Below are 12,436 nucleotides of genomic sequence, written 5' to 3' on the forward strand. Positions count from 1 at the left end.
ATTTCTCACCATAACTTACATTTAACAGATCTGAAAAGACTTTACTATGATTACCTCTGGCATGTTCATGTCATCTACAAAGTAGATGAGCTTGCGTGTGCCTGGAGGTCCAAAGTTTCGCCCAGCTTTTTTCTCTAGTGGCTTCTCAAGGATTGACTGCAACATCTCAGAAGTGGTATAGAAATTGAAGGGCACATTTGCAACCATGTACTCTTCAGAGGCATTGTTTAGCTTGTCAGACATGAGCACGGTTTTGCCTGTTCCAGCATTTCCTACCAACATGACAGGTCGTCTCCTGTCTATCAACATGTCAAGGAAGAACTTGATCCTGGTTGTCTCTGAGGTATGCACCAATGCAGCCTAAAGATAAACAAAAATAACATTTATCAAAATAGCAACATTCATTTATACACTTAAATTTTAGTAATATCAATACACAAGTTTTTGAAGGTACAAGATAAATATGTTACCTGCAATGGTACGTCTGGATCAAGTTCAAACTTTTGTACAAGTTTAGTCCAGGGCTCAAACTTCTTTGATTCATTGTCAATGTAGTAGTCAAACACTGTGCCTTGGATTGGGAATTTCACAGTCTTGAATTCTGTTGTCCACCACTTAGTAAATTCAACTCGATAGTCGACAAGCTTTGGAGATAAAACAATTTGTTCCGTAATGAAACTTTAATAAAGTATGATTAATGCCTTGTGCTTATCAGATCCTCAAATATTAAAATTCTTTGTCTTTATCATCGAGCCTTATTCAAGTAAAATAGAATCAATGACTTTATTTTGAAATACAAGCCTAGCAGATAATGCATTGATGACATAAATTCTAAAATACAGGTCCAGCAGACATATAATTATTTGATATCATGAATTCTAAAATACAGGCATCAGATAACTGCTCATTCTACCTGATCTTGGAAGGTTACTCCGCCGAATGCCCACACACATGCAAACACAAAGTACAGTTCATACAGTTCCTTGGGACAGTCTGGAGGAGTGTTCTCTGGAGTGAGGAAGCATTCCAATAAGTAGCACAACATCTGGATCTGGCACACTTCAGCCACTGGAGTGATCTTCTTGAAGCGGAAGCGCATAGTGTCCAGGCATAACGGTATATACTTTTCAAAGAGAATGGACAAGTTAGCTTTCTCTGACTGTACCTCACGTGTGTCTATCCAGCTCTGTACATACCTGTAAAAACCAAAACAAGCATTTACATCTTAAAAACACATTAAAGGAACAATGGAGTGAAACATGAACACTGAAAACAATATTTAACATGTAATCAAATCTTTTCTCATATACAAGACAGTGAGATCACACATTCTGTCACTGCTGGATTTTTCTCACTCATTGAATCTATCAGGTACCTTAATTTCACATGACGATAAACATTTGACATTACAACCAAAATAATGCCATACCCAACTGCCTTTCTGACATATGACACAATGATGTACGCACCAAGAACTGTCACTCTGAGAATAACTGATACCTCTCTTACAGATGCAAAGACCTCTAAATACCAAATGTGGTCAAAACTCCATGAAAAAGCTATAAACAGTAAAAATGGGCTTGCAGCGCTCACCTGGTAGATATATATATATACTAGCTAAATATCATGCCTCACAGCTTTTAGTTCAAGAAAATAAGTTGTTTAAATGTTTTAACAAATTTTACTGCTGTGACCTGGAATGAAGGTCAGGGTCATTTCTTGTTCTAAACTTTGTCAAGCTTCTCATGCCTCTAGGCCTTTTACTTCATGAGAACAAGTCGTTTAAAGGTTAGGGTAAGAAAATAGGTCCAGGTCATTTTTTTTGGAAACTTTTATGGGTTTCATCCTAGTAATATTCCGGCCAAATATCATGCATCTAAGTCTTTCAGTTCATGAGAAAAAGTAGTTGGAATGTTAGACCAAAGTTGACCCCTGTGACTTTGAATATATGTCAAGGCCATTTAATTTTACAAAGCCCACAATTTGTTGTCATGACAATAAAACCCATTTAGTAATGGCACCCTATAAACCAAATTTGGTCAAAATTGGCAATATCTAAATTTCAATCAGAGGCCACCATTGATCTTAGCATGGTTGTCATGGCAATTGCAGTTTTTGCAATTACCAGTTACCGTTGTTACATACTGAAACCACTTACGGATTCCAGCCAAGATCGGCAGGGTTGATAAAGAGAATACCAGCCCTAGACACAGTAGCTGGAGTGGCAGTCCTCAAATGGGAGATTTCAAACAGCAGTCTCATAGAGTTGGTGAGAGGGATCCGCTCATTACTGGCCAGGGTTAACACCTTGTTGTCATCCATGACAGTGTTAAGGGATTCAATCCACATGGGATCAATATCTCCGTCGAGGACAATCCACTTGGGTCCATCCCCAGTCATGTTGGCAAGGTCACGCATGATCACAGAAAATAGACCTGCCAAAGATTATTTCTATTATAAAATGTTTCCAAAGCAAGACTGAAACCAAGAATTATGTGTAGTTAGATATATTAACTGCCTTACTATGTTAGTAGGATTATTTCTAAGCAAAATACAAGACTTAAAAACATCCCAACTATCTCCAAACAAACAAAAAATTCATCCACATTTGCAAATTAATTTCAATTGATGAAATGGAAACACCATGTAAGTGTTTTTGCCATGTTGTCATGTGAAATTTGGCAAAGTAGAACTTATTTTTTGAGTGATGGATCATAATGCAAAATCTGTAAACTCTCAATCACAGGCAATACAAAAACCCACTGAAGCTGATTTATCTTATTTCCATCAATTAATACTTGCCAGGTGAATAAAATATCTGCGCAATATTTCGATACCAACAACAGCATATTAAAAAAAAATGTGCAAAAATGGAATTGTTGCTGGGGTTTGTACTTACCATCCTTCCACTCTCTGGTGGCTGGGTTAATGATGCCAAACAATTCATTGTTTGTGACTGCCTTGGGATCCAGATCAATGGCCAAAGGCTTTTTGCCCTGGTTTCTATATGTCCTGATGAGTGTACCCCACACTTTACTTTTTCCTACCCCGGCATTTCCAAGGCAGAACACTGAATGACGTACCTCAAACAACTCTTGAAGCTGAACACACTATAAAATCAAGCAAAATAATTCATTATATTTCATCTGTTGTTTCTGACACAATCTTGATTAAGCTTATGATATATAATCTTACTTTGGGAATAAAGAAATCAAGATATCCACAACGGCTTACCTTGAGAATGAAGTTGTCCTCTGGTTGAAGTTTCTGGTCAAGAGTGGCTGTTTTTATTAATTTTTCAAGGTCAAGGTCACGCTTTCGTGGCACATTGAGTGCTGGGAACAAATCTCCAATGAGACCCATGAAGATTGGCAAATCATCTGAGACAATTTTGGGAATGTTGAAATCCCGCAATGCTCTCATCAACACCTTGGTAAAAAGAAACGTAAAAGTGTAGTCTACAGGACAAATCAACACATAAATGTTTACAGACATGAAACTCAACAACTACATTCATGTGGAGCACTTTTGTTTGATTCAATAAATTTTGGTTAAATGATGGATATGTTTATTTCCTCCAATATTTCTATAAAATAATAGCCAATTATTGGAGAATTATCAACAGAATTCTCTTTGCAGTATAATTAAAAAGTTTGATACAAACCTGATCTTCAGGACGGTCAGGGTCACTCCTCTTTAGGGAGCCAGCTACTACAAGGACAGACTTGATGGCACGAAGTCCCCAATCATAGTGGTCCTGTTTGCAAACAAATGTCAAAAATATTACTGCTTTACATATGATTATATAAACAAATAAGAGGCCCACAGGACATGTATGATTCATCTGGTATAAGCAGAATTATTTTCAGAATAATGTCAGTTCCACCAATACCTTTTATGATATCATCAAATAACCATTCTGGTTTATTTACCATATATACCACTTTTTAAACAAGAGGCCCATGGGCCTTAACGGTCATCTGACAAAAAGCAAGCCAAACCTAGAAAGTGGGTTGAGGTCATTCATTTGAACAAACTTGGTAGCCTCTCCTCCAAGCATCTTACAGGCCCAATATCAGCACTCATGGACTTTTGCTTGTTGAGAAGAAGTCGTTTGTATATTTTAACATATTTGACCCCTGTGACCTTGAAAGTGGGTTGAGGTCATTCATTTGAATAAACTTGGTAGCCTTTCCTCCCAGCATGCTACAGACCCAATATCGGCACTCATAGACTTTTGCTTATTGAGATGAAGTCCTTTGTATATTTTAACATATTTGACCCCTGTGACCTTGAAAGTGGGCCAAGGTCATTCATTTGAACAAACTTTGTAGGGCTCCATGCCAGCATGCTATGGGCCAAGTATTAGCCCCCTAGGCCTTCTAGTATTTGAGAAGAAGTTATTTAAAGATTTTGACATATTTGACCCCTGCGACCTTGAAAGTTGTTCAAGGTCGTTCATTTAAATAAACTTGGTAGCCTTTCCTCCCAGCATGCTACAGACCCAATATCGGCACTCATAGACTTTTGCTTATTGAGATGAAGTCCTTTGTATATTTTAACATATTTGACCCCTGTGACCTTGAAAGTGGGCCAAGGTCATTCATTTGAACAAACTTTGTAGGGCTCCATGCCAGCATGCTATGGGCCAAGTATTAGCCCCCTAGGCCTTCTAGTATTTGAGAAGAAGTTATTTAAAGATTTTGACATATTTGACCCCTGTGACCTTGAAAGTTGTTCAAGGTCATTCATTTGAACAAACTTGGTAGTCCTTCATCCCAGCATGTCACAGGCCCAATATCTACACTCTGAGCCTTTTGGTTAATGAGAAGAAGTTGTTTAAAGATTTTAACATATTTGACCCCTATGACCTTGAAAGTGGGTTGAGGTCATTCATTTGAATAAACTTGGTAGCCTTTCCTCCCAGCATGCTACAGACCCAATATCGGCACTCATAGACTTTTGCTTATTGAGATGAAGTCCTTTGTATATTTTAACATATTTGACCCCTGTGACCTTGAAAGTGGGCCAAGGTCATTCATTTGAACAAACTTTGTAGGGCTCCATGCCAGCATGCTATGGGCCAAGTATTAGCCCCCTAGGCCTTCTAGTATTTGAGAAGAAGTTATTTAAAGATTTTGACATATTTGACCCCTGTGACCTTGAAAGTTGTTCAAGGTCATTCATTTAAACAAACTAGATAGCCCTTCATCCCAGCATGCCACAGGCACAATATCAGCAATCTGAGCCTTTTGGTTATTGAGAAGAAGTTGTTTAAAGATTTTAACATATTTGACCCCTATGACCTTTAAAGTGGGTCAAGGTCATTCATTTGAACAAACTTGGTAGTCCTTCATCCCAGCATGTCACAGGCCCAATATCTACACTCTGAGCCTTTTGGTTAATGGGAAGAAGTTGTTTAAAGATTTTAACATATTTGACCCCTGTGACCTTTAAAGTGGGTCAAGGTCATTCATTTGAACAAACTTGGTAGAGCTCCATGCCAGTATCCTCTGTGCCAAGTATTAGCCCCCTAGACCTTCTAGTATTTGAGAAGAAGTCGTTTGAATGAAAAGTTTACGCACGGCGCACGGCGCACGGCGCACGGCGGACGACGACGGACGAAGCATGATGACTATAGGTCATCGGACCCTTCGGGTCAGATGACCTAAAAAGGGAAAAAAATATTGTCATTAGAAGATATTTTTTATTATTGAATGATAATGAGGAAGCACCATAGATATCTTGACATGCTTGATTGATTTACAAGATCAGAGAGTCTTGCTTGTTTCTATCTACTACACCTACAATATAGGAGAGTCTTGCTTGTTTCTATCTACTACACCTACAATATAGGAGAGTCTTGCTTGTTTCTATCTACTACACCTACAATATAGGAGAGTCTTGCTTGTTTCTATCTACTACACCTACAATATAGGAGAGTCTTGCTTGTTTCTATCTACTACACCTACAATATAGGAGAGTCTTGCTTGTTTCTATCTACTACACCTACAATATAGGAGAGTCTTGCTTGTTTCTATCTACTACACCTACAATATAGGAGAGTCTTGCTTGTTTCTATCTACTACACCTACAATATAGGAGAGTCTTGCTTGTTTCTATCTACTACACCTACAATATAGGAGAGTCTTGCTTGTTTCTATCTACTACACCTACAATATAGGAGAGTCTTGCTTGTTTCTATCTACTACACCTACAATATAGGAGAGTCTTGCTTGTTTCTATCTACTACACCTACAATATAGGAGAGTCTTGCTTGTTTCTATCTACTACACCTACAATATAGGAGAGTCTTGCTTGTTTCTATCTACTACACCTACAATATAGGAGAGTCTTGCTTGTTTCTATCTACTACACCTACAATATAGGAGAGTCTTCCTTGGGTTCTATCCTAAACTATCTATACTAAACCTGAAATTTCCTTGTTTCTGTCTGCTATGTTACACAAAGTTCCTTACAAAAACTGTACTCACCTGTTTGGATAGCAGTTCCTTACACAAGCTGTACAAAGTGATGAATTTTCTGGCTAAAAGACGAGCTTCCAGGAAGCCTTCAGCCACCAACATGATTTCACAAATGAGCTCAAAATCTGGCACCACCATAGCACATGGTCTGTAAATTATGAAGTATTTTGAGTAAAAATTTTGTTACTTCAAAAGTTCAACCAATCAATTCTAAACATTGACAGGTATGACCTGGTTAAAAAGTAAACGTCATTTCTTTTTTTCTTGAAATTTGTTCGGCTTTGACCTTGTAACACCTTTCCAACAAATATCCTGGACTTTTGGCCTACCTATCATGACATCTAGTCTGTTGATTATTGGGAAGAAGATGTTTAAATGGAAAAGTTGATGCTGGGCAGACAACAGATATTGCGCCACTGCATAAGCTCAAGTTTAATGTCGGTGACAATTTTTATAAAACATTAGAAATTTGCCTGTGAAAAACTAGAATTCATAAATTTGATGAAAATTGATATTTACTGCAGTGATGATATATGAATTATTTTTGACCTATCAGAGTGGTGCTTCCTAGTCACTGTAATGAAATTTTCCTGTTCTTTTAGAAATATGTAATAAAAAGAAAATTTAATGTTTTTAAATATCACAAAGATTTCACTGATAAGACAAAACACATCTGTATTTTCATGTGTTCTTTGCACATCTGAAAAATATAGATATTCTGTCATATTTATGAAATACATATATGACACCAAATGGAAAATCATAAGATAACCTCTTTATATACATTACATCCAACACATATTTATATGCTGCATCTTGTATATCATGTGGTCTTTGTTTTCAGTTTTACTTAGAGTTCACCAATTATACCAACTAGAAAGGGTTGACACAAACAGGAATTATTGTCAATTTGTAATAAACATTGTGTTAGATTGTTTTTCAGCAAACCCCTAAACCAGAACTACTACAAACAATTAACAGACAGTTGATCAGGGACCTACATGTCACTCAACTTGGTATAGAATATAAAACTGCTAAAGCATTATTTGTTATAATTATTTCTGTAATGTTGACCTGCCCTTCATGTAAGGCTGCGAGAATAGTTACCACATAAATAAAAAGGTTCGATCAGAAAAATATCCAATAAAACATGTGTTCAGTTACAACATTGAAGTTAGACCAAACAACAAGAAAAAAGCAAAGTTCTCTTACCTGAACAGAGCTTTGAGGTTTTCTGGGAGTTCAGTCCGACCTGCATAACCAGGGTTCATGGTGATAAAAAGGCCGACAGTGGGTAGAAGCTTGATGGTTTCTCCAAGGAAGTTGAAAATTTGTTTTTTGTCGCGAATGGCATCCTGGATACATTTCACTTGAACAGCTACGACAGACAACACTTCCACTGCTATACGGTTGAACTCATCAAAGCAGCCCCAAGCTCCAGACTGAGCCAGTCCTTTGTAAATGTTTCCAATTGACTGAAAAATTGAGATAGATATAAATAGAATTCATTTACTTTACAACAAATGCGAATCAAGTTTTCCCAACAAGTATTAATCACTCTCGTTGGTGTGGATGGGAATTGGAGTGCGTGCAGAAAACCCACAGTGTGACAGGCAGGTGACCCATACCTTTTCATATCCATTCCACCTGAAATTTCTCCACCCCAGACATATTTTTTGTTATGTGTGTTTCATATGATTTAACCAGGGGCAATAGAACAAAAATGGTAGAAAAAGTTACTTATTAAGAAATAGGGTTATGCTTCACTTTACCATTGAGATCATTGTATGAGAATGCATTTCAACACTGATAACTTTGCCAACAACAACACTTCTGTCAAATCTTCTCTATCTTATTTGTGGTAAAATAATCTAGAGACAATCATTTGCTAATAATTGAATACCCACCATGGAGCAGCACATTAAGTTACTAGAGCTATCAACCTCAGTGACTTTGGAATTTCAGGTGATGGTCACTCTTGAATCAAGATAACATACAAATATGTTTGGATAAACTTCAGACCACAATTTATTGTGAATTACATTCTTATAAAACATAAGCATAAAAATTAAACAGTATAATTATTTCTTGTAGTTAAAATTTGAAGGAATGGTCCTCCTGCTAAAATATATAAATTAGGATTGCCTTCCCCTGTAATGTTAATATTTGATTGAAATATGTTCAGGAATAAGGAAGCAGAAACATTATAAAGTTGTAAGAACAAGCTTCTACATGGCAGACAGTGATGACATTAATTTAGACTCTGTTGGTCAGATAGTGTAAAGATGACCAAAAGCAACATACCTTGTAGTCCATCTGTTCTGAACAATTGAAGACGTACACCATTACACCAAGAGCTCTGCCCAAATCTTTGGTAGTTTCAGTCTTCCCTGTTCCAGCAGGACCAGCAGGGGCACCACTCATGATCAAGTGTAGTGACTGAGTCAGGGTTATGTAGCATCTGTAAATGCATAACACTTACATACAGTTTTTAACTCTCAGGTGAAGTGCAAATCTCTCAGGTTTAGTGTAAAACACACCGGTATAGTGTATCACAGGTATAGTGTAAAACTTTCAGGTACAGTGTAAAACTCTCAGGAACAGTGTCAAATTCTCAGGTATAGTGTAAAACTCACATGTATAGTATAAAACTAATATGTATAGTGTAAAACTCACATGTATAGTGTAAAACTGACAGGTCTAGTGTAAAACTCACAGGTACAGTTTTTAACTCTCAGGTTCAGTGTAAAACTTTCAGGTATAGAGTTAAATTCACAGGTACAGTGTAAAACTTTCAGGTATAGTGTAAAACTCTCATGTATAGTGTAAAACTCACAGGTAAAGTGTAAAACTTTCAGGTACAGTGTTTAACTCACAGGTACAGTGTAAAACTTTCAAGTATAGTGTAAAACTCTCATGTATAGTGTAAAGCTCACAGGTATTGTGTAAAACTTTCAGGTATAGTGTAAAACTCTTATGTATAGTGTAAAACTCACAGGTATTGTGTAAAACTCATAGGTATAGTGTAAAACTTTCAGGTATAGTATCAAACTTTCAGGTATAGAGTAAAAATTTCAGGTACAGTGTAAAACTTTCAGGTTTAGTATTAAAATCATAGGTACAGTGTTACACTTTCAGGTATAGAGTTAAACTCACAGGTATAGTATCTAACTCTCAAGTATAGTGTAAAACTCACAGGTACAGTGTAAAACTCACAGTTACAGTGTAAAACTCACAGGTACAGTGTAAAACTTTCAGGTACAGTGTTTAACTCACAGGTACAGTGTAAAACTTTCAAGTATAGTGTAAAACTCTTATGTATAGTGTGAAGCTCACAGGTATAGTGTAAAACTTTCAGGTATAGTGTAAAACTCTCATGTATAGTGTAAAACTCACAGGTATAGTGTAAAACTTTCAGGTATAGTATCAAACTTTCAGGTACAGTGTAAAACTCTCATGTATAGTGTAAAACTCACAGGTAAAGTGTAAAACTTTCAGGTATAGAGTTAAACGTACAGGTACAGTGTAAAACTTTCAGGTATAGTGTAAAACTCTCATGTATAGTGTAAAGCTCACAGGTAAAGTGTAAAACTTTCAGGTATAGTGTAAAACTCTTACATATAGTGTAAAGTTCACAGGTATAGTGTAAAACTTTCAGGTATAGTGTAAAACTCTCATGTATAGTGTAAAATTCACAGGTATAGTGTAAAACTCTCATGTATAGTGTAAAACTCACAGGTATAGTGTAAAACTCATAGGTAAAGTGTAAAACTTTCAGGTATAGTATCAAACTTTCAGGTATAGAGTAAAACTTTCAGGTACAGTGTAAAACTTTCAGGTTTAGTATTAAAATATAAGGTACAGTGTAACACTTTCAGGTATAGAGTTAAACTCACAGGTATAGTATCTAACTCTCAAGTATAGTGTAAAACTCACAGGTACAGTGTAAAACTCACAGTTACAGTGTAAAACTCACAGTTACAGTGTAAAACTCACAGGTACAGTGTAAAACTTTTAGGTACAGTGTTTAACTCACAGGTACAGTGTAAAACTTTCAAGTATAGTGTAAAACTCTCATGTATAGTGTAAAGCTCACAGGTATAGTGTAAAACTCTCATGTATAGTGTAAAACTCTTATGTATAGTGTAAAACTCACAGGTATTGTGTAAAACTCATAGGTATAGTGTAAAACTTTCAGGTATAGAGGTTTAGTATTAAAATCTAAGGTACAGTGTAACACTTTCAGGTATAGAGTTAAACTCACAGGTATAGTATCTAACTCTCAAGTATAGTGTAAAACTCACAGGTACAGTGTAAAACTTTCAGGTACAGTGTAAAACTTTCAGGTTTAGTATTAAAATCTCAGGTATAGTATCTAACTCTCAAGTATAGTGTAAAACTCACAGGTACAGTGTAAAACTCACAGGTACAGTGTAAAACTCACAGTTACAGTGTAAAACTTTCAGGTACAGTGTAAAACTTTCAGGTACAGCGTAAAACTTTCAGGTACAGTGTTAAACTCTAACAACACATCGGTACAACAGTTATATTGTAACAAAGCATTACATCAAACACTAACAACTGTTAGATACAACAGATATTCTACACAATTCTGTTAAATAGAAGATTACCTGTCAGTCAGAGGTGTAATTACAAGTCGTGGAGTGTTGCCCAGGTATTCATGAGAGTAACGGAACTGAGCATCACAGATGTTTGCATAACAGTCCTTGTCATTGTCATCCCATCGGTGTCGGAGCTGGGACAGCCAAGCAAAAGCCTGAGCACTGTCAACTTTGGTTGCTATCAGCTTAGAAATCACATCTCGAGCATGCACGTCAATGGTACAAATGGTCATAATCTTTTGACGGTCACCTTTGGTCAACTGACCAATCAACATACTGATGAGGCTGTTCAGCTGGGCAATCTGAAAATCAATAAAAACAAAGTGAACAAGGGTTCACATACCTATATCTATTGTAACTATTTTAGTACCTTTCTAAGATAAATATAGATTTACACTTCACGATTATATCTATTGTGGCACACATGCTTGATCTCCGACCTTTACCCTTGTGAAGTTCTACAGTCAGCAATACAGGGATGGTATAATTTACAGTAAATGGGGAAAGCCATTTGAAGACAGGGTAGGAATTATATGAGTACTGGTTTGAACTAAATATTTGGAGAAGATTGGGAAGGAACTAATTGTTTGCGAAGATCGGATTGAAACTTTTTGAAGACTGGGTAGGAAATAAATATTTGGAGAAGACTGGATAGGAACTCTCTGAAGACTGGATAGGAACCAACTATTTGGAGAAGACTGGATAGGGAATAACTATTTGGAGAAGACTGGATAGGAACTCTCTGAAGACTGGATGGGAACCAACTATTTGGAGAAGACTGGATAGGGAATAACTATTTGGAGAAGACTGGATAGGAACTCTCTGAAGACTGGATGGGAACCAACTATTTGGAGAAGACTGGATAGGGAATAACTATTTGGAGAAGACTGGATAGGAACCAACTATTTGGAGAAGACTGGGAAGGAACTACATTGGAGAGTAGACAACTTGTTACCTGTTTTTTATTGTAGTCTTTGAGGGCATTTTCGTAACCTTCTTCTAGTCTTCCAAAGGCAATGTTCACCTCAGTGGTCCACCAAATCTGTGTGCCACACAAAGCTACCTGGGCAGGGAAGTCAAACAGCCATTGTTCTCTTGGCTTCTCCTCATATCCTCCAACAGCTTCAGTCATCTCATGTCTCACTGTGCTACACATGGCATGGAGCAGTCTCATCAACCACACCTCCACCTATACATACAATTGAAGTTATATATTTGGTATCAATTTAACGCTTCAATGACTTCGTTGCACTTACATCTTTCTTATCTTTTATTTCAGTCTAAGACTTTATCTCTTCAAACCTTTTTACATTTCATTTGCTCTGTATT

At 36.7% G+C, this 12,436-nt stretch overlaps 1 protein-coding gene across 1 annotated transcript in view; it reads right to left on the reverse strand.

Moving 5' to 3' along the window:
* LOC132559091 (dynein beta chain, ciliary-like) overlaps positions 1–12,436 on the reverse strand; it is a 55,562-nt gene that overhangs the window by 20,779 nt on the left and 22,347 nt on the right. The window contains exons 22-33 of the mRNA XM_060223702.1: positions 12,063–12,296; positions 11,117–11,409; positions 8,790–8,946; positions 7,698–7,960; positions 6,495–6,633; positions 3,665–3,757; positions 3,235–3,429; positions 2,900–3,110; positions 2,159–2,435; positions 914–1,196; positions 471–644; positions 55–360 (exon numbers count right to left, since the gene is read on the reverse strand). Of these exons, the coding sequence (XP_060079685.1) occupies positions 55–360; positions 471–644; positions 914–1,196; positions 2,159–2,435; positions 2,900–3,110; positions 3,235–3,429; positions 3,665–3,757; positions 6,495–6,633; positions 7,698–7,960; positions 8,790–8,946; positions 11,117–11,409; positions 12,063–12,296 (2,625 nt within the window). The remainder of the gene's footprint in view (positions 1–54; positions 361–470; positions 645–913; positions 1,197–2,158; positions 2,436–2,899; positions 3,111–3,234; positions 3,430–3,664; positions 3,758–6,494; positions 6,634–7,697; positions 7,961–8,789; positions 8,947–11,116; positions 11,410–12,062; positions 12,297–12,436) is intronic.

This window comes from Ylistrum balloti, unplaced genomic scaffold (genome assembly GCF_031769215.1).
Source record: "Ylistrum balloti isolate Yb309-2 unplaced genomic scaffold, AGI_CSIRO_Ybal_v1 Utg370854, whole genome shotgun sequence".
Classification (NCBI taxonomy): domain Eukaryota; kingdom Metazoa; phylum Mollusca; class Bivalvia; order Pectinida; family Pectinidae; genus Ylistrum; species Ylistrum balloti.